The sequence below is a fragment of the Hyperolius riggenbachi genome, chromosome 4 (assembly GCF_040937935.1).
Source record: "Hyperolius riggenbachi isolate aHypRig1 chromosome 4, aHypRig1.pri, whole genome shotgun sequence".
In the NCBI taxonomy this organism is placed as follows: domain Eukaryota; kingdom Metazoa; phylum Chordata; class Amphibia; order Anura; family Hyperoliidae; genus Hyperolius; species Hyperolius riggenbachi.
The window spans coordinates 481,689,340-481,711,612 of NC_090649.1; the positions used below are offsets into that span (position 1 = coordinate 481,689,340).

General features: G+C 44.5%; 1 protein-coding gene across 8 annotated transcripts in view; it reads left to right on the plus strand.

Annotated features, from left to right (window-relative positions):
* SYT14 (synaptotagmin 14) overlaps positions 1-22,273 on the plus strand; it is a 298,006-nt gene that overhangs the window by 213,377 nt on the left and 62,356 nt on the right. For 3 of the 8 annotated variants that reach the window (XR_011019493.1, XR_011019494.1, XR_011019496.1), the window contains exon 6: positions 581-1,161. Coding sequence is in view for 2 of the 8 variants with exons in the window: in XM_068232991.1 (XP_068089092.1) it covers positions 581-894 (314 nt within the window). In the remaining 6 variants the exon portion in view is untranslated. Of the gene's footprint in view, positions 1-580; positions 2,691-3,990; positions 4,531-22,273 lie in introns of those variants that run through there. The other 5 variants (XR_011019497.1, XR_011019498.1, XR_011019495.1 and 2 more) reach the window with 4 other exon arrangements.

The window sequence follows — 22,273 nt, forward strand, 5'->3', positions numbered from 1 at the left end:
ATCTTTTGAAGCACATGTATCCCTGAGTGCTTCCTAAGATGGACGACTCTGTACTGCGCACATGTGCACTTGTGTATGCGCAGTACAAAGACTCCTGTCTTCAGAAGCATTCGGGGACAGGAGTGTTCGATGGTCCCCAAAGGCATATTTGACCATTTGCTGGACTAGCTGGAATGGGGGTGACAGCTCTGGAATGAGGGGAGCAAGAAGGTTCTATAGGATCCACAGCATTCCCTATCCATAGGTAAGCACACGGCTGAGGAGTTGGAGTCGAGGAGTCAGAGAAATGTTGAGCTCCTGGAGTTAAAGTCGGTGGCTTCAAAAACTGAGGAGTTGGAGTTGGATGATTTTTGTACCGACTCCACAGTCCTGGGTGAGCATCTGGTTTTTTTTTTTATGTCACTACAGTATTACTTTAAATTAATGATCCATTAAATGCATATTCAAGATTCCCCGACCAGGTCTTTAGCTCCTCCATTGTTCTCCAGCTCAGGACTCTTAGTGAATCCACCCAAACGAACGCCAACGTGCCTCAGTGAAATTGCTCTGATTCTGAACCATCTCCTTGTTTTTTTTATAGATACCTACGTCAAGCTAACCCTGCTCAATTCCATGGGCCAAGAAATGTCAAAATGTAAGACGTCCACTCGAAGAGGCCAGCCCAACCCCCTGTACAAAGAAACCTTTATTTTCCAAGTAGCCCTGTTCCAGCTGTCAGACGTGACTCTCATACTGTCCGTGTACAACAAGCGCAGCATGAAACGCAAGGAGATGATAGGTTGGATTTCTCTAGGTCTGAACAGCTCGGGCGATGAAGAGCTCAGTCATTGGACCGAAATGAAAGAGTCGAAAGGACAGCAAGTATGTAGATGGCACACGCTGCTGGAATCCTAATTGCCGTCGGGAGGTCTCTTGTGACTCCGGAGAGGCTCTCATCTGCTCTTTTGAAAGGACAGGATGTAATTTAGCCACCTGCAGAAGATTGCTGCTCGCAGGTAATGGGTTTGACATGCCGCAGAAAGCTCGGCACACACCAGAGATGAGGTTTCACGCACAGTATGTGTGTTTTCCTCCTTGGGCGTCTGAGCGGAGATGAAGAAGAAGAAGACGTGAGCAAACGGCAAACAGGTTCTCCAGGCGCGATTCTAACCACTTCTATAGGTGCTTTTCTTATTTTGTCTGATCGAACTGTTTTGTACGAGGTTTTCACTGATGAGCTCGACCCTCTCTGCTTCTGACAAAGAGGAGGGGGAGTGTAGGGGGGGGGGAAAGAAAAAAAAAGCTCCGATATTTTTCGGACGGACGCCCGCCCGATTGGTTTCGTCTTATTTTTACATCACGGTTCAGATTTGTGAAATTACAGAACATAATTACATTGATTTCTTTCGCTTTTCTGTATTTGCAGAGTGTAATAGGTGAAGATTTACACAATACCAGAAAATACCACTTACTCGTGTCAGTAGCTCGCCTTTTCTTTTTGGCATCCTTCGGGAATTTATCATTGCACTAAAACGCCATCACACAGCATAGGTTGCTTAGTATGAAATAAATGCTAATTTATTTCAAGGCTTCGCAATCATATGTCTGCTGTACCGTTCCCCCTCTTGTCGCAGACTGCCAGACAAGGTCCAGCACACAGGCAGTCCATGACACGCCCCCTCCCGTTAGTCTCAATGGCAAGATGCGTCATAGGTGTTGGCTCACTGTGATAGATACTCCAGAGCAGTCACATGACTGTGAAGATGGAACTGATTTAGCGCAATGGTAGACATTCATGGAGTTGGGGATATAGAATACTAATGGAAGCCTGAGCAATTAAAATGCAGGCGATAGATGGAAAATACACAATCGCAGATTATCATAGGTTAAAACTGCAGGTGAAAGGGCTCAGCAGATAGCTTGATAAAATAATATGCAAATGTACCTTTTCTCATCTAAATATTTTTGGCCATCTATTGGTCCGTTGACGCCATGGACCACTTCACTGTTAATAGGGCATTGATGAAGGTTTGATTGCACTTAAGTGCTCCCGAGGTGAGAGTGATATGGAGGCTGCCATATTTGTTTCCTGTTAAACAGTACCAGTTGCCCTGTTCATCTATTTGGCTGCAGAAGGGTCTGAATAACACCAGAAACAAGCCTGCAGTTAATCTTGTCAGTTCTGTTAATAGTATCAGAAACACCTGATCTGCATATGCATGTTCAGGGTCCATGGCTGAAAGTAATAGAGGCAAATCATTCAGAAGGACAGCCAGGCAACCTGCATGGTTTAAGAATAAATAAATATGGCAGCCTCCATTTGTCTCTCATATCAGGTTCACTTTAAGGACCACTATCATAAAAACTGCAAAATTTAAGATATATCACAGTACATATAAAATGAGCATTTCTCCCAGAGTAAAATGAACTATAAATTACTCTTTTCTTATGCTGCTGCCATTTACAGTAGGTAGTAAAAAGTAGACAGATATGACAGATTTTGGACTGGTCCATCTCCTCATAGGGTATTCTCTGTATTTCATTTATTCTTTACGTAAGCCCTCCCTGGAAAGGATTTGTATAAAGATGTCAGCCAACCTCCCTACTCCCTGCACACTTCTCTGGCAGTTGAGCAACTGCCATTCAGTAAACCCGTTTGAAAATAAACAAAGCCCTGAGTATCCCCTATGAGGAGATGGATTAGTCCAAAATCTGTCACCCCTGTCTGCCTACTGTAAGTAACAACAACATATGACAAAAGTGATTTACAGTGCATTTTACTCCAGAATAAATGTATATTTTTTATACCTATGCATTTAGAATTTTACACTTTTTCATGATAGTGGTAGTGCACCTTGCACATAGCTGTTTCAGGCTGTTTGGTCATCATCAGTACAAGGTGTGGATATCATTGCTTCTATGGGAGTTTGTTTTGGAGTGTTTTTTAGGTGTAGCTGAATAAGAGCAGATTCATTTTATACAGATGTCTATATGTTTGAATTTAAATGCCTCCATGGTTGGAGCTGTCTTGATTGGGTGTGGAGAGGCATTCCAAAGGGTAAAAGCAGCATGCCAGAAAGATCTGGCTCCAAAAGTTTTAAGTTGGACTCTGGGGCTGGTCAAGTTTTTCGATCCAGTTCATCTGAAGTTGTGGGAGGTGTGACACATTTGCAACAAATCATTCAAGTATTCGGTGCCTAGGTTGTATAGAGAGTTGAATGTTAGCATGCCAATTTATGGGTACCGTGTATACTCGCATATAAGCCGACCCGCATATAAGCCGAGGTACCCACTTTTCCTTTAGAAACCTGGAAAAAGTGATTGACTTGCGTATAAGCCCCCTCCCCAGTATAGCCCCCTCCACAGTAGCCAGATGTGCCCCCAGTACAAGTCAGCCCCACTCCCCATAGCCAGATGTGCACCAAGGATGATACAGCTGTTTCTCAAGACGCCAGTAGATGACATCATCGATATGAGACACAGCGATTGCCACACAGGAAGAATCCCCAATCATTGCACCGCTGACACATTGCTTGCACGCTCCGCTCCACAAGCCAGGGGACACAGGTAGTATTGAGCAGCGCACTCTGCACATCATGTTGCAGAGGATGGGGGCACGGACACAGCAGGGAACCAGCTGGCAAGAGCAGGATCACTTGTGCATGATCCTTACACTCCTCTGCCAGTAACAAAACCTGCCACACCACCGTTCTCCTCCACTGACTCGCATATAAGCCGAGGGGGGTAACTTTTCAGCATATTTTGTGTGGTAAAAAATTAGGCTTATACACGAGTATATAATGTAGCCATTGGAGCAAGCATAGGGTTGGTGTTATGTGGCAATGGTGGAGTTACGTTGTCAACAGTAAGAAGAAGGAATCATGTTACAGACATATTTTGTGTCTGTGGGTAACCCCACTCTAACCCATGGGCTTTATGTGAAGTTGAAGTCCGCCCAAGACCAAAAAACATGTATCAATAAAGAGTGCTCTTTCTGTTTGATCTAAGCAGGGAACCGTATCTGTGAATACATGATTACCAAACATGGGACTCGTTGGAGCATTCCTCCTCTTCTCTAGCCCAGAAACATCTTGGAAGGAAAATTCTTATGACAACCTTGTCCCTTCAGTATACAGTGTACGAGCCTGTGGTAGGGACATTAGATTGTAAGCTCCTTTGGAGCAGGGACCAATGCAAAAGAATAAACACTGTGTGATTGTAGCTATTCTATCGCTTTGCATACAATGTTGGCTTTCTATAAGGAAGAATAGCAATTTTATAAGCTGAACCACAGATTCGGGGCGATCAGAGCGAAATGAATTTAGAGTGGAAGGGTGCCAGGATATTTTTTCTATACGCACCTCTGTGGGGGCGGAGCATCTGTTTTCAGGCCTCCTTTGCTACTGCTGATATATTTAAAAGATGAAGCAACTGTTAAAGGACAACTGAAGTGAGAATATGGAGGATGCCATATTGATTTCCTTTTAAACGATACCAGTTGCCTGGCAGCCCTGCTGATCTATTTGGCTGCAGTAGTGTCTGAATCACACCAGAAACAAGCATGCAGCTAATCTTGTCAGATCTGACAATAATGTCAGAAACACCCGATATGCTGCATGCTTGTTCAGGGTCTATGGCTAAAAGTATTAGAGGCAGAGGATCAGCATGACTGCTAGGCAACTAGTATGGTTTAAAATAAAAAAAAAAACATGGAAGCCTCCATATCCCTCTCATTACAGTTGTCCTTTGAGGGCCAACAAATATTTCAAGTCTCTGTTGCCAGCAAACACTGCAATGGAGGTACCATTTCCACCTGTTACCTCCACCCTCAACATCATATTTTATAAAGTTGTGTCAAGAAGACATCCAACCAAAATATAATTTTTTGGTTGAAGGTTATTGGCAAAGGTGGCGAGGGAGCCAAAGTAATCTAAATTACAATCGCTTTATAGATGAACTGTGAATGAAGAGAGTAGATTATCTCATAATGTATCATTGGAAACAATTTACAGTGCTGCAACTGGGACTCTGCATATAAGCATACCCATGTCTATTTTGTAAAGAAGATACACTCAGTAGTGACATTTTCTAACCAGCAGGAGGAACAGTTCTGCATGATGATAAGAACATTTCTAAATTCTGCTTGATAGCGGCGGGTTAGTGTGAATTTCTAGAACTGTATTACAGTTAAGAAAAGTACATATCCATTCCTAAACTGATGCAGATTAAAGGAGAACTGTAGTGAGAGGTATATGGAGGCTGCCATGTTTGTTTCCATTTAAGCAATACCAGTTGCCTGGCTATCCTGCTAATCCTCTGCCTCTAATACTTTCAGCCATAGGCCCTGAACAAGCATGCAGCAGATCAAGTGTTTCTGACAATTTTGACAGATATGACAAGATTAGCTGCATGCTTGTTTGTGGTGTGGTTCAGACCCTTCTTCAGCCAAATAGACCAGCAGGGCTGCCAGGCAACTGGTATTGCTTAAAAGGAAATTAATATGGCAGCCTCCATATACCTCTCACTACAGTTCTCCTTTAATTGCTTAATAACAGTTCTACAGATAGTGCAGCAGTGCTGGCTAGGCATGATTTGTGAAGTGATCCTCCCCTCTGCTGCCAGATGTCCTGTGAAGCTGTTCTTCCAGTGTCGGGCATTACAGCAGATGTATTGGTTACCTCACCAACTGCAAATTCCCTCACACACTGAGAAACTCCTCTTAACAGTTTTAGAAAGAAACTGCATTGTCAAGTTATTTCTTAGGATGTCCGAGACAGTTCTGCACAGATTACTAAAAACCTACCAATATTTTGTCTCAGACGCTCTTGATACTTGACTCCCACCATTCCCTTATCTAAGGGCTCCTGCTCCCGGGCTGGCCACTGTAATTTACATTGTAATCAGCGACACTGAAATAAAGTTGCACTGTGACCTGGGACAGGAAGACTGCGGGTCCTCTATGCGCAGGCTTCCTGGCTTCTTCCTCCCCTCCGAGTGTGAACTGCAATATGACGCACAGCAGAGGGAGCGGGAAGAAGCATGGAAGCCTTCACAGGCGCGGAGAGGTCATGCAGGTTTCCTGTCCCGGGTCACAGCACAACTTCCTTTCAGAGTCGCTGATTACAATGCAATTTATAGCAGCCAGTCTGGGAGCAGGAGGCAAACTGCGCCTGGGGCAAGATACCCGCTTGCCCCCCCCCCCCCCCCCCTAGATCCGTCCCTGCTGGCAGGAGCGCTTAAATAAGGGAACTGTGAGTTTATTCTCTTTACCTGATAGACGTGGTATCGCATATAAGCGTCTGCTCAGGGTCCCTTTAACGTGGCCACACACCATACAAGAAATAGGTTAGATTTTACTGCAATTCTGTGTTCACACCCAGTCAGTGCATTTTATCACTGCAGTACCGGATACACCCAGTAGGCGATGCTGTAAGTGAAGCTTCTAATTGCCGCTTCTTCCATCAAGAAAACTCAAGAATCGTCTACCCAGAGGAGCCACAAATGGGATTTCCAATTTTCAGGACCATTAGAGACAAATTATAGTACACCTCAAGCAGAGAAACGAAATGGCCAGCAGTGCAGGCTCCTTAAACCCTAAACTCTGTTACAGAACGATATGGTACTCTACAGTTCTACTATAGGACCGCTCATGGAATTGTGCTGCACCTAAACTGAGAAGGAGATGGATTTTTCCTTTTTAAAATAATGCCAGTTGCCCGACTCTCCTGCTGATCCTGTGTCTCTAATACTTTCAGCCACAGCCCCTCAACAAGCATGCAGATCAGGTGCTCTGACTGAAGTCAGACTGGATTAGCTGCATGCTTTTTTCAGGTGTGTGATTCAGCCAATACTGCAGCCAAAGACATCAGCAGGACTGCCAGGCAACTGGTATTGTTTAAAGGGAAACATCCATATCTTTGTCAGTTTAGGTTCCCTTTAACATAGAACAAGTGAAATGAGCATTAATCGTTCAATGTACGGTCAGGTCCATCCTGTAAGGAACCAAAGCTGGGAGTCCGAGAAAAGTTTATCGTAATCAGAGATGGATTAAAGTGGACCAGAAACTCAGAAATTCCTCTCTGCTCTAAAAGATAAGCAACAGCTTAATAACCTTTAAAGAAAAACATCTTTGCTACATCTGATACAAATCCTGCAATACATCTGCAGCGTGTCTACTTCCTGCTGTCATGGAAGCAGACATCGGGTTAACATCCTGTATTTTATAAATTAGCTGCTCTGCTGACACAGCTAAGAGATCAAATTACACTTGTGATTAGACGCAGATTAGGGGGCTTTAGACTGGTGAAACTCTCTAAATACATACAGGGTGCATTTCTCTGTTTCCTTCTGTCCTGTGAAAGAGTTTAGGTCCACTTTAAGATTCAATGGGGCCCAAGGCAAGGAAGTAACGTTGGCTCCCCCTTACGGTTCTTTTGGTGATGGGAGATGGGTCAGAGGGAGTGGCAGTAGGGGCACCCTGACACCCACTAGGCCCCAGGCACCTGCCTGGGTTGCCTTGTGAATTATTCTGCTCTGATTGTAAGGATTTATTGTATTCTCTTCCTTGGATTTGAGGCTCAGGAATATCATTGCTGTTTACTCTCCTTAAAACAACAGGAGAGATGTACAGTACTGGAAGAAAAAGACAAAGACAAACGGGAGCCCAAATAGTGCAGTATGTCACAAGTATTGAGTATCAAAAGTACTTCTAAAAAAAAGGGTACTCACAAAGGTGGGTTGCGCTAGGGGCAGCCGACCACTTCATGACTCCACTCATGTCTGCCAGCTGTGCTGGACTCGGTCGCTCTCTTAGCAAAATGCTTTGCACACCCAAAGCAGGTGCGCAAGGCCCCCCTCCTGAATAGGTGGGGGGAGGAGTGGGGTACAGCAAAGGAAAAGAGGCGCCCAATATATATAAAACTCTTTAAAATCAATAAAATAAAGAAGGTTGAGGTGGCGTACCTCATAGACGACAAACTCACTTAATTAAGGAAGTTTAATGGATAATTAAAGCGGAATATAACCCTGCATTTCAACTTTGCTCTAAAACATTATTTACAGCATATTCTATGCAACCAGCATTTTTTTTTTACTAGACCAGCATTGGAAGGGTTACACACAGAGCTTTAAAGTTCCGTGGATAGAAATGCAGACGCATCCGAAGTTTAGATAGATACATTCTGTTTACTTAAATGTAACAAGTGTGGAATGTGACTAACTCTCTCTGACTGCAGGAGCTGCAGGACAGCCAAAGAGTGTGTAACATTCCTAACTTGTTACATTCTGTTGACTTAAATGTATCTATCTAAACTTTGGCTGCAGGGAGCAGTTCTCTCCACGGAACTTTAAAGCTCTGTGTGTAACTCTTCCAATGCTGGTCTAGTAAAAAAAAATGCTGGTTGCATATAATATGCTGTAAATAATGTTTTAGAGCAAAGTTGAAATGCAGGGTTATATTCCGCTTTAAGCACAGGCAACGCGCTTCGTGGGACTATGCCCACTTCCTCAGGCCAATCAAAAGTGCCAGAGCCGTCTATATGCCAGACTCGGGGCGCCTCTTTAAAGGAAATCTTAAGGCTGAAAAAAAAGCATTTTCAAGTGTTCCAGCAACCTAATAAAAAAAGTTTCATACATACCTGGGGTTTCCTCCAGCCCCATGCGCTCGGATCGCTCCCACGCTGCCATCCTCCGCTGCCTGCAGCTCTGGTATCCGTTAGTTCTGTCAGTTGTGGGCAGTCTGTGCAAGAGAAAGTGCACTCTCTACATACCTCTCTGGTGGACCCGATACCGGAGCTGCGGGCAGCGGAGGACGGCGGCGTGGGAGCGATCTGTGCGCATGGGGCTGGAGGAGGCCCCAGGTATGTAAAACTTTTTTTGTATTGGGTCTCTGGTTTCCTTTAAGTTACCTGGGGCATTTTGCATTCTCCTGCAGTCCCCCGGTGCCCGCGCCGTCTTTGCATGACCCTCCAGTCAGCAGCGGCGACCCCCTCAAAGCTGCCCAGCCAGTACCTCCTCATCCAGCCTGCGCATTCTGTGCATGCACAATGGTTTTTCCAGCATTTCATTACTATGCCTCATTGTCCAGTCATAGTGGATTGCAGGGCCTACAAAAACACTGTCAAAAGAGAAAGCAGGCACTTCGTACAACAATCTTTATTGCTTCCTATAAACCGTTAATAAAGCCAATGTTTCGAGACCACACAGGATCCCTTTATCAAGGCAAGAATCTGTCTGCCGCTTGTACAAAAAAAACATAAACTGCAGATCGGGTGAAGTCACCTCTATGCACTCACTAAGAGTGATGTGCTGTGTGTGGGCGGTTCTCAGAAATTCTGATTCCTGCCTTGAGCTGCTGGCTTTGCCTTGTAAAAGGGACCCGGTGTGGTCCCGAAACGTTTTATTAACCGTTACTATGAAGCAATAAAGATTGTTATAGGAAGTGCCAGCTTGCTCTTTTGACTGTATAGGACATGAGGTCCTTGTAGCTGTCTCTTGCATCTAATGACCAGCTGTGAGCAAGGCGGGATTTATCATTTTTGTGCCCTTAGGCAACGTATGTTGTGGCTCTCCTTTCTTGTGCCCCTCCCACTTTTCATATGTAGCAACTCCTCTTTTATGGTCAGGCACCCCATTGGTCTGCAGCCGCCCATGGCTCGGGCCTTTTAGAAACCCCACCCTGATTGTGAGCTCTAGACAAATGTGATACCTTCAGAAAAGCTGCCAGCTCAGTATTGAGGTGAAGAATCTGTTTTATCTCTCTATGCTGGAAGTGTATTGTCCACCTGTACCCTGTCCAGTCGCACATCTCAGCACCTTTTATTTGTTCTTGCCTTGGAATGTTAAAGTCCAGCTGTGTAATACTATGTGGGCATGGTTCTGTTGTGTTCTGAAGTCCTTTGTGATACATGTTCAAATTGCTAATTTAAAGGCAGAACTCTGTAAGGTGTTGGATAAAAATATTACCGGTAGTTACTTTTTTTATATATATATTATTGTATTCTTGTGCATTAGTTTACTTTTGCTGGTTAATTCATATTTTGCAATAAATACTGACAGATTTGTTCTCATTGATCCCTAGTGCATGGGTCAACCAATAAAAGTCCCTCCGCCTTCAACAACTGTTAAAATAAGATATCAGCTGTATGGACGGTGCACTGTTTTTCAGGGAGTCAGACCTGACTCATAAGCGTGCACTGGGAATAAAGAATAAATAAAAGAGCAGGTTTATGCAACAATTAGATGTGGCATCTATATAACTGCATAAAACTATTCGTTTTAACAAGGCTTTTGGTACGTGAGCCCACATTTTTAGAATGTTTTACATTGCCTTAGACATTGGTACTTGAAATTCATCAGGACAGTGGAAAGATACAGTGATACTTTTATTGTTGCAGCTTATTTGTGAAAAAACATGTCCACAAAGTGCCTCCTGCTGTCTCCATCCCTTGCTGCCCGTGCTGCTGCCTGTCTGGGCTTGCTGATGGATCCATTATGTATCTCTGATTTACCTAAGGAAAAATAACACCGTTGTCAAACTATGTATTCTAAGTAACCTATTTTAAAAAGCTGCATTCCACTGATATATCTGTGACTTCTTTGATTTGTCCGTGTTTTCTCCTCTGAACCTCTCAGTATACTTCACTGGGAAAACTGCTTTGTGTGATTGTCAGCTGTTACCGATATGGGAATGCTGATCCAGCTGCTGAGTATGCAGAGCCAGCATCCTCTCTGTAGAATCAATGTTTCATTTTAATAAACTTACTGAAGCTCTAGGGGTGAAAAGAGAGCAATATGCTGTACATTTGTGCAGACTTATGATACTAAGAGAGAGGAGTGAAGTGGTATGTATTGTTAACTAATGTTTAAATGTAAATTTTAATTAATATCTGTGTATGACGGTGATGGTTTCCAGCAAGTTTTCTTGGAATATCAGAGCAGCTACTGACTCAAATTGAAAGTGATTAATGGGAGTTGGTTACAAAATGTCTTTTATGGTAATGATATGCATTAAGTAGATCTTTGTGCTGAAGTAGAATTACCACTTTACTTAAAGAGAACCAGAGTTGAAGCACCCTCATGTAATATATATATATATATATATATATATATATATATATATATATATATATATATATATATATATATATATATATTCTAGGAACATGACAGTAAACCCCTACTCTGCTCATTGTTTCATTCTTCACTGCTCATTCTGCCAGTTATCAGCCCTGATAAAATCCCAGACTGAGCATTCAGTCTGGCTTTGCCCCAAATAATTATAGCTGAGTCAGTCTTCTGTGACTGTGTCTTTTCAAGCCCAAGTCTGCTCCCTTGTGGCTCTGCTTTCCTGCTAGGAGGATAAATAGCAGGAAAGCAGAGCCACAAGGGGCAGGCTTGGGCTTGAAAAGACATCACAGAAGACTTAGCTATAGTCACTCTGGGGCAAAGCCAGACTGAATGCTCAGTCTTGGGATTTTATCAGGGCTGATTACAAGCAAGCTGAGCAGTGAAAAATGAAACAGAGAGCAGGGTAGGTGTTTTCTCTAATGTTCCCACTGATATATATGGTAAAATACATGAGGATGCTTCGTCTCTGGTTCACTTTAAGTCAAACTTAAAAATGTTCAACTTACCTGAGGCTTCCTGCAGCCCCCTGGACTCATCCTGTGACATCTGCCAAGTCCCTCTGGCAAGCAGCGGGGATCCCGGCAAAGCTGCCCGGTCGCTGCCATTCGGCAGGTACCTCACACATAGGGCCTGATTCACAAAGCGGTGCTAACAGTTAGCACGCTGGTGAAAAGCCCTTTATCATGCCTAAACTCAGTTTAGGCATGATAAGTTTAAGTGTGATAAGTTTAGGTGTGATAAGTTTAGGCATGATAAGTTTAGGTGTGATAAGTTTAGGCATGATAAGTTTAAGCACCAAGGGCTCGATTCACAAAGCGGTGCTAACCCAGTTAGAGACTTTAGGCATGATAACCATTGCACCACGCTGGTGAAAAGCCAGTTTAGGTGTGATAAGTTTAGGCGTGATAAGTTTAGGCATGATAAGTTTAGGCATGCTAAGTTTAGATAAGTTTAGATCGCACGCAAAGTCCCGCACGCAAAGCAGCGCCATTGAACTGTATGCGAAGTGCACCAGACTTTGCTAGCGCAAAACTTTTGATCAGCTGTGCACTGCGGTGCTAACGCAGTTGGTGCTTAAACTTATCATGCCTAAACGTATCACACCTAAACTTAACATGCCTAAACTTATCACACCTAAACTTATCACACCTAAACTTATCATGCCTAAACTGAGTTTAGGCATGATAAAGGGCTTTTCACCAGCGTGCTAACTGTTAGCACCGCTTTGTGAATCAGGCCCCAACTGTGTTAGCACCGCAGTGCACAGCTGATCAAAAGTTTTGCGGTATCAAAGTCTGGTGCACTTCGCATAGAGTTTAATGGCGCTGCTTTGCGTGCGGGACTTTGCATGCGATCTAAACTTATCTAAACTTAGCATGCCTAAACTTATCACGCCTAAACTTATCACGCCTAAACTGGCTTTTCACCAGCGTGGTGCAATGGTTATCACACCTAAAGTCTCTAACTGGGTTAGCACTGCTTTGTGAATCGAGCCCTTACGGTCCAGAGCCACGTGCACCCTGATTGCGCATGTACAGTAGCGATTTATGTGTACTGTACATGTGCAGAACGCTCCCACGTGTGGCCGACCAGTTTTGAGGGACTCGGAAGGAGAGGGGGCTGCAAGAAGCCCCGGGTTAGTTAAACTGATGACTTTAGATTTCCTTTAAGGTAGGAAATCTCTTTAGGCGGAATTACAGTCACAGTTTCCTTTGTTCTTCAATAGATTTGCCACTACAAAAAAAGACTACTGTTTTGTTTATTTTTTTTTTAAGTGCCTGAAGTGGTTAATAACTTCCTTTCAGTATTTCCTGGAGTATTAACATGTCAGCTCTCTCTCACTGCCAGGAGATATCCCACCCATGTACCATAAAGAGAAAAGACCGGTAAGCAAACCTAGCAGGGAGCTTATGCAGATAAGAGTCGCACTGATCCTCAGCGACAGACTACTGTTTTTCTTACTCTTTCTGAATTGGATATTAGATATCCATGCAGTGCTGTGACCTGGAGGAGGGAATCATGTTTTTATTCATATGGGTGGTAAAGGGACAAGGACAGGTAGGATAGCTTTATGGGCAATAAGGAGTTAGGAGACAGATTTTAATGTATGTTCCAGAAAGTTTTGCTCTATCACTAGTGGACTTTGGGCCTCCTACACATGCTAGATGGAAATTGGCTATGGTGGACACTCGGGACCGTCTAGGCCTAGAATCTCCCATGTGTACAGATGTTTCCCAACAATACCTGCTTGCATTCTGCCCCTGCTTACCCCGCCTGCCTTAAACTGCTCCACACCTTTGTCCCACCTACCCTCCCCATAGCAACAGTACACATCGCTCTGCTATAGCCAAGAGACACTTCTATATGAACCTGTGCCGGAACTGTTGCCCTATTCATTCGTGCCGGAACTGTTGCCCTATTCATTCGTGCCGGAACTGTTGCCCTAGAGATTGAGTTCCTACCCTTCTGGTGGACAGTTACAGTGCATGGGTAGCACCAAAGGGACTTCTCATACTTAGATCTTCATATATCTCAGTTTGGCTCGCAGGAGACCTTTAGGAAGAAGGATAAGAGGCCACCATCTCTATTACCTACCTATTGACAGGGCCGGATTTGCACTCTCCACTGTCACCAGCCGCCCCCCTTCTGTATAGGAAGCCAGATGACCCCTCCCTCTTTCCCTCTAGTATAGATAGCCTGATGACCCCTCCCCCTCAAGTTTAGGTTGTCAGAGGACTGCCTTAATCCCTCCCTTTCCCACTCACACCTTTCAGTAGGCAGTAGCCATTAGTGTCACCTCTCCGCTCATCTCCAGCACAGAAGCTTCCTCTTCCACTCCGTCTCCATCAGCCGCTGCTGTACATCTGTCCCTCCAACCAGCATCTCTCACTTGTGGCTTGCCCGCATGTTACCAGCAAGTCAGACGGGAAGAGGAAGCTTCTATGTTGGAGACGAGCGGAGATGTAAGTGACTGGCGGCTGCTATTCCACATCCTCCGCTTGTAACTCTGCAATGCAGCTCAAGTCCATATCCGCCGACCACAACGCCAACGTGCAGAGAGAGCAGGACGGCCACTGCACAGGCAGCTAGCAGCGCAGTACCGCGGTCAAGCGCTCCCCTTATCTCCCTGCACTGACTGCAGCATTTGCAAGCTTGCAAATGCTGCACCAGTTTAGCCCGCTGCTTTGGTGCCCTTGCTCTTGTGGTGTCCCAAGCCATGGCCTAGGCTGCCTTGGCCTAAATCCGGCCCTGCCAAGAGATCAGCACAAGAGCCCGGTAACTGGCATTCTTTAGAACAGAGACCTCCATGTTCCTCTCACTGCAGGAATCTTTTCATTCTTTTTGAACCACAAGTAGAAGAGTTTTACCAACAACAAAACATTAGTAACGACGCTTTTCTCCTGTAGGACCCAAAGCACATAAGATCGTCTCAGATCCGTGCATAGTGATGTGTACAGGGTAAAAGTTATGTGATCATAAATGCCAGACTAAACAGGTGGCTTTTCAGGTTTGATTTACACCTGTCCAGGGTCGGAGCTGTCTTGATTATGTTTGGCAAGGCATTCCACAGGGTAGAGACAGCATGACAGAAAGCTCTGGCTCCAAAGGTTTTTAGTCTGGGGATGCTCAAGTTATTGGATCCTTTTGATCTGAGGTCGTGGGTGCTGAGATGCAGTTGCAACAAATCCTCAAGTATCCGGGGTTTAGGTCGTGTAGGGATTGGAATGCAAGCCAATTTTGATTCTCCATTTTATGGGTAGCCAGTGTAGTGAGCACAGGATTGGTGTTATGTGGCAATGGCGGGGCTGGCTGTGTGAACTTTCTGGAAAGGTGAGCAATGCACCCTAAGAAGAAAACACAGAGACAACGGGACCCCAGTTGGTGCAGTACGTATAAAAAATGAAAATTCGGCCAAATGAATACTCACAAAGGGAGGCTGCATGGGGAGCAACCAAGCACTGGATCAGGTGGAGATGCACAAACCCGACTCCACTCGGGTACCCAGAGAGGGCGGTGATGGTCACACATCAAACAGCAGTAAGGTCCTGATGTGGCATCAGCCACGTGGTGACTAGACTAAGCCCTCACAAGGAGGGGAACAAGCACAAAGGGGGTAGTAACGAAAAATGAATACACAGAAATATAATTTTTCAGAAGCACAGGCAACGCGTTTCGCGAGTCTCTGCCCACTTCCTCGGACCAAATAAAGTTCCGAAGGGTTTCCAAAGCTAGTTGCAGAGCCCCTCCCTCAAAACGCGTTCCCTTTGCTTAGTAAAAAGTCTTTATCTTTATATATATGAATTTGTCTTTATTGAGGTAAGCCACCTCCCCCTTTTTTCTTTTATTTGTTCTTAGCTCAGTTTAATACACTCCTGGGCGCCTCTTACCCCCTTTATACCGCCAAAATATCACAGCTATCGGAACATACAACTTTTCCCAAAGCCTTTGCATCAGAAATGATTGTTATATACAATGTGAATGTCACGTGTGGAATGCATTTCTCTTGATCATATGCTTTCAAGTACGGTTCCTGCTGTACAATTGCCTTGTCTCTCGATGTGCGCTATTTCCATTCCAAATTGCTGCAGACTGTTCCGTAAGAGGACATCGTGTCAGAGTTCTCTCTCCACAGGAGCTCTTTGGATGCAGCACACAGATTTGTGGGGAGGAGGTATATTGACGCCAGTTGGAGCCAAAGAGGCTTGGAGGTGCCCGGGGTTTATGGACTGTCTAGCTGGATTGTGTGGTCATGTGACCCTGATCATGAAGACCTGGGGGACTGCTGGGTGCATCATTAGCTGTGGCGTAACTAAGGAGCTGTGGGCCCCGATGCAAGTCTTACATTGGGGCCCCCCAAACACTCTATATGTAACAATTCATATGGCGCACCAAAACCTGTCAATGGCAACCACAGTGTCAGAGGTGCAAGAAGGGAATGGGGAGCAGTTTGTTATTGATTACCACTATTCAAAGTATCTATTGACGTCATTATTATGAGCACAGGACCAATAGAGAGCTAATACTGCAGTTGAGGGAGGGCCCTTTGGGGCCCCTCTGGCCCAAGGGCCCCGATGCGGTCGCAACCTCTGCAACCCCTATTGCTACGCCCCTGATCATTAGATTAATTTAAAAAAAAAACTGATTAATTAAATTAAGAACTAAGCTGTAATTTAAAAAAATAATTGAATTAAATTAATTAAACAAAGAACTGAGCTGTATGTTTTGGGAATAAAGCCCGTGTTTCCTCATAAAAAAGACAATGTCTTATATTAATTTTTTATTCCAAAAGATGAGCTACGGCTTATTTTTAGGGGATGTCTTATATTTCTATGAACACACAAGTTCCTGTGCTGTGTGTCCTCCTGCCTTCCCCTCTGTGCCCACCTTTTGTGTGCCCCTGTATCCCCCTTGTACCTTCAGTGTCCTCCTGGTGTACCCCTCTGTCTCCGTGCCCCCCTCTATACTTTGTCCCCCATGTCCTCCTGGGGTCTCCCATGTCCTCTTACCCCCAGTTCAATGCCGCGTTGCCCCCCTGTGTCCTCCAATGTCCTCTTGCATCCTCTTCTTTGCCCCAGCTCCATGCCTCTGTGTCCTCCGAGCTTCAGACTGTGGGGAAGAAGTACGGCAACTTGTGTTTCTACTGAATCTGATGGTCTCGCAGGCCGGCCCATAGCGCACGCTGTGTAGTAGTGAGTGCCCAATGATGGAGCCACAGTCTCACCCGTAAAACCATCGGGTCCAGTAATAACACAAGTTGCCATACTTTCCCCCCTTACTGCCAGTGTAGGGCTTAGATTCTGAGCATGCTTAAAATTCCTGCTAGGGCTTACATTCGGAGGATATCTTAATTTTGGGGAAACGGTATTTAACTGAGTCATCCATCTGCTTCCAGTACCAGTGATGGAGGCCTGCCTATATTTTTTGGGCATATATTTTATAGGGACTGGTGCTTTGCTGGGCTTTTCATTTATGTTAAAGAGAATCTCTACTCTAAAATTCTTACAATAAAAAGCATACCATTGTATTCATTATGTTCCCCTGGGCCCCTCTGTGCTGTTTCTGACGCTCCCTGCTGCAATCCTGGCTTGTAATTGCCAGTTTTAGGCAGTGTTTACAAACAAAAGACATGGCTAACAGCATGTGATAGGCTGAGAGTAGCTCAGTGTGAGTCACACAGAGCCGGCAGGGGGCCTGGAGAGGGTGTGTATAGCTTCTATCCTATCACAAGCAGCACAGCTGGAGTGCCAAGGTTAGCCATCACTGTTCTATCCTATCACAAGCAGACCTGCACATTCCAGCTTGAGTGCCTGAGCCCGTCAAAGCCATCAGAGGAAAGAAGATTAGATTATAAAATAAAGATAAAACAGCCACTGTGCAACTAGGAAAGGCTGCAGAAAGACAGAACGCATTAGAACAGGTATAGGAACTGATAGGATAGAAGAAATAAGGCTGAAAATTTTGTTACAGGGTCTCTTTAAATAATTGGAAAAAATGCAGACAGTCAGAGGGACATGAATGTGAACAAAGATGAGCTGCCCCTTTAATGACCCTATCGGACAGCTCCAGAGCCGTTCCTCAAATTGTCCTGATTTGACAGGAAATTCCTTAATTGTTGCAGCTTTGTTCCCCCCCCCCCCCCCCTTTAATCTTCATGGATATTGAGGGTTAATGTACTGAATCGCAGCATGGATTACATTACTGTGACACAAATATTTCATGTCAAAACACTACAACTAGAGATAATTAGAGACATTAAAATCGCATTCTCCATTGCTTCTGGCGCAACGGTATTCCAGCGAACGCCGTCTGCAGATCGTAATACGGGTTTACTGTGATGTCACTTCTCCAAGCCGATTACACCGAGTATTGCAAATACGGGACAGGCAATGAGTCTAATTAACGCAAAACGTAACGTGGAAATACATAGTAATGGCAGCAAAGCGAAAGCTGCTTCTAACTCAGGTCTTCCGTACGCGGCGGTAAGTTGCCCGCGTTACGTCGCTTTTGGCATCTAGTTTTATTGGTTGTTAGCAGTAGCGTAACTAGACTTACTTAGGCCACCCTACAAAAATCATAGCATGAGGCCCCCTTGGTACCCCCATCCCGTGCAGCAAATGAAAAATGACATGCGGGTCACATGATTGGGAGATGGCGAATGGCAGATGCTGTGCAGCAGTGTCTGGAAGCAGGAAAAAATGACACCCACTCCCACTACTCGCTACTCTGCATGGCGGAAGGAGGTGGGGCGGGGTGTTCATTGTGAGCGAATGGGGAGGTGTTTTTGTTAATTGACTGCACTTGCGGTTGGGAAGGGAGAATTGGAGGGCCCCCTAAGCCTTCGGGCCCCCCTGTGATGGCGGGGTTGCAGGGACAATTGTTACGCCTATGGTTGAGGGGCTGTGGCTAAAAGCATCAGAGACACAGGATCAGCGGGAGAGTCGGGCATCTGGTATTATTTTAAAAGGAAAATCCAAATCCTTCTCAGTTTAGGTTCCCTTTAAGTACTCAAAATTAGCATATTCAGCAGCCTGGATCTCTCAGACCATATTGGAAATTTTTGTTACATAGCCAGTTTTTTGATGGTCTTGGACTGTCCTGTGGGGGACACTCTGGGGCCCCAATGCTGTACTGACCCTAGGCAACAGCCAAGCAATGCTTTCTTTGTCTGTGAAATAGGGAGTAGTGCCGTCGGAGTGGCTTCCGTTGGGTGGGTAAGATGGGGAACAATGGACTTGGACCCCGACTGTCACTTAAAATTAAGCAGACTCGGGGAATACTTGCCAAGACCTTCCGGACTGGCCATCTGGTCTGAGGACAGTCTAGCGACAGTTCCAGGCTTTAAGTTTAATTAGGCCTGGTTCACACTGGCAATTTAAGTGGCAAACGGATCTGATTACCGGTTAATCGCATCATTTTTCACTTCGTTGCCGTTCAGCTGCTTCTGTTCCGTTTTCCCCCCGACCCCCACCCCCAAAGTGGATTTTGCTGGCTACAACGGTCCGTTTTCTCATTGTCCCCAATGCAGGGCTTCAGGATCCATTTCTGGGCTCAGCGGTGCAGCAGGAAACTTGCGGTCCGTTCAGTGGATCGAGCGGAACGTATGCGTTTGAAAGGACGGATGTGAACGGATCCATAGGTGAACACTGAATCCATTCGCAGCCGCCCTGATCCATTCCCCTCCGATCCTTCCAGCATGATGCCACACTTAAGATAGCTTTTTTTTTTAACACTAACTCAATCCTATGCCAGCCCTTCCTGCTTCTCCAACATTACCCCACCCCTAAGCCTGCCTTTCTAACTGTTGCCCATTCCTAAGCCCACCCCTCCTGCATTATCCCACAAGTAATCCTACACTTTTATCACTACCCCACTCCTAAGCTTCAGCATCTTCCCCACCATGTAAGACATTCTAGGACTCTATTATTGGTCCAATAAACAGCAGAGGCGTGGCTTGGAATAAGCAGGGGCAGAGCTTAGCTCCAGAGTGGGCAGCTGTCCAGGGTCCTTTTGTAGGAGGTGCTTCAGGGAGGGAAGGCCTCTGAGGAGCTAGAATTCTGGAATACCACAATACCTTGTTCTGTACTGTGAGGTGTTTCTCTTTGGAGGGTTAATTTGGTCCTTTTTCATCTCGGCACACTGTCTGTAAGAGTGAATGCACGTTGTGTAACACTTTTCTAATTCCAAGGTGTTTTTCTCCTTTGTTTTCTGTGTACTGAAGCGAAAAAGTTTTTTTTCTACACCTTTGGCTCTAAACGTTAAATCGTTATATTGTTATTTCCACCGACAATGTATGTTACATGGAGGCATCTGTTCATTCTATTTTGATTGTATACTTGTACATGGGAATTGTCACATTTATGTTTCTGGTTATCGCTGTTCAAAACGTAATATTTGATACAAAAAAAAAAAAGAAAATATTTGAACTTTTTTTGCTTTAATAAATTCAATTTTTAATCCTTATGCACTTCATTGTGTGATTGGTTTATTTGTTCTGAGCCGGAACAAAGAGCTGACGGGAACAATGTCTGAGCTGTGGAGGATCATCTGTGAGCAGTGAGGTTGCTTAACCTGTTGACTACCAATGACAAGGTACGGATTAAAGGTGCCCACTGATGATACAATTTTGATTGTACAATCTTACCAAATCTATGCAGCAGAAGGGTAAACTGTGATAATGTGCATTGAATAGTCCCTTATATTACATAGAAGCAGGGCAGTTTCTAGGCTACATACCTCCCAGCACGAAGGTGTAAAACTCTCGCCTTGATCACACCGTTGCGATGCAGGAGCCAGAGGTGCCCCAAGTATAGGTAGCTGGATGTACCCCCAGTATAGGTATCCAGATGTAGCCCACCCCCAGTATAGGTAGCGATGCATTTGCATTTCGCGGTTTTGGGCGATTTGCGGCGTTGAGCGCAAATCGCCCAAGTAAGAACGGGCCCATAGGGTTTTATTACACTAGCGTTTTGCTGAAATCGCGGCAAAACGCTGTAGTGTGAATGGGCCCTAAGACCTTATGGCCAGGGCTCTCCTCCCCTTTTGTCTCACAATGCTGTGCAATGGGTGTGCCATACCTCCCAGCTCTGTGTAAAATATATTGTTCATTCTTTCTCTCCATTACCTGTTTTCCACTCTTGTCTTGTATTAACTGTTGTATTGTTTATTTTGTATTGTTATACCCTGTATCCTGTTGTACAGCGCCATGGAATATGCTGGCGCTATATAAATCAATAAAATTAAAAATAAAAATAGCCAGATGACCCCCCCCCCCCCCCCCCCAGTTTAGGTAGCCAGATGACCCAACCAGTATAGGTAGCCAAATGCTCCCCCAGTATAGGTAAGCCAGTTAAAGCCCCCAATATAGGTACCCAGATAACCCAACCCCCCTGTATAGATAGCCAGAATCTCTTTATTGAGACATATTATTATTAAAATGTAACAGGATTACAAATCTAAGTAGAATCGCTCAACAGAGCAAAGAGTATAGACAGAAAGTGATATAAAGGAACAATAGCAGGACTATAACAGGATGTTTTCAGAAATAAGGCAATAACACATGAGGGGCTACAATCAGTCAATAAGCATTATACCATTACGGGTGTTACCTGTACTGTATGCTGCAAACGTGCCCCTTCGTGGCAGCAACAACAAAAAAGTAAAAAAAACAAACAGGTAGAAACAAATATTTTAACAAAACAAATAAAAAGTAATAGCAGGAATTGAACAGAGGCGACAACAGGATAAAATATGCTAAAAACTTTAAAGTTGCTGAGGAGGCAGTGGTGAACTTACCTCCTCAAACATGAAACTGTCAATTTTCAAATGTTTAGATTTATTAATATACTCCAAAAAAAAACCCCAGTTGCAACACATTTCGCATGTGTGGCCCTGCTTCATCAGGCAATAGGGGAGCATACAGCAACAAGTGTCTATGGCCTCAATTCACTAAGCTTATCTCCTGTTTTTAATAATGTTTCTAGAGTGGTCACCATGGTGATGAGGCATGTAGTATTCAGAAAACATTTTACCTCAGGCAAACCTAAAGTTAACTCTTCTGTCTTTAAGTTAACGTTTCAATCCTTAAAATAACTCCAGAATTAGACAGGCTGTAATTAACTGCGTGTGAAAATAACTATAGAGGAGGTAACTTAACTACAGAGGAGGTAACTTAACTACAGAGGAGGTAACTTAAGGAATAAAGAGATAAGATAACTCTCTCACTGTGTGGTGGTAAGCTTTCTCTTGCCTTATTATCTCCAGCATGATCTTAGTGAATTGAGGCCATTGTCATTTTGTAGTCGCTTTGGCAAAATGCCCATTTTTAAATTTAGACATATTTGTTGAGCACCTGAACTGAAAAAAAATAGAGACTAGTGTTGGTGTTCAAATTTAAAACATTGTTTTGAATTCACCAGAACAGCACACTTCAGCACCATTCATCACTGAAGCTGCGGACGGGCTCAGGAGGCGTTCACCTGTCACGGCCTCATGGCCCGTTTCATGTGACTCCGGTACTTCCTCCCTTCAGCTTTGGAAGGTGAAAATATGGAGTCAGGTGAAACAGCCATGAACCACAAGTAAGTCAACTCCCTCTGACCCTGTCCGCAACGCCTGCTATAGTAAACCTTGATAGAATAGAACTTCATTTATAGTAAACCTGATTTTT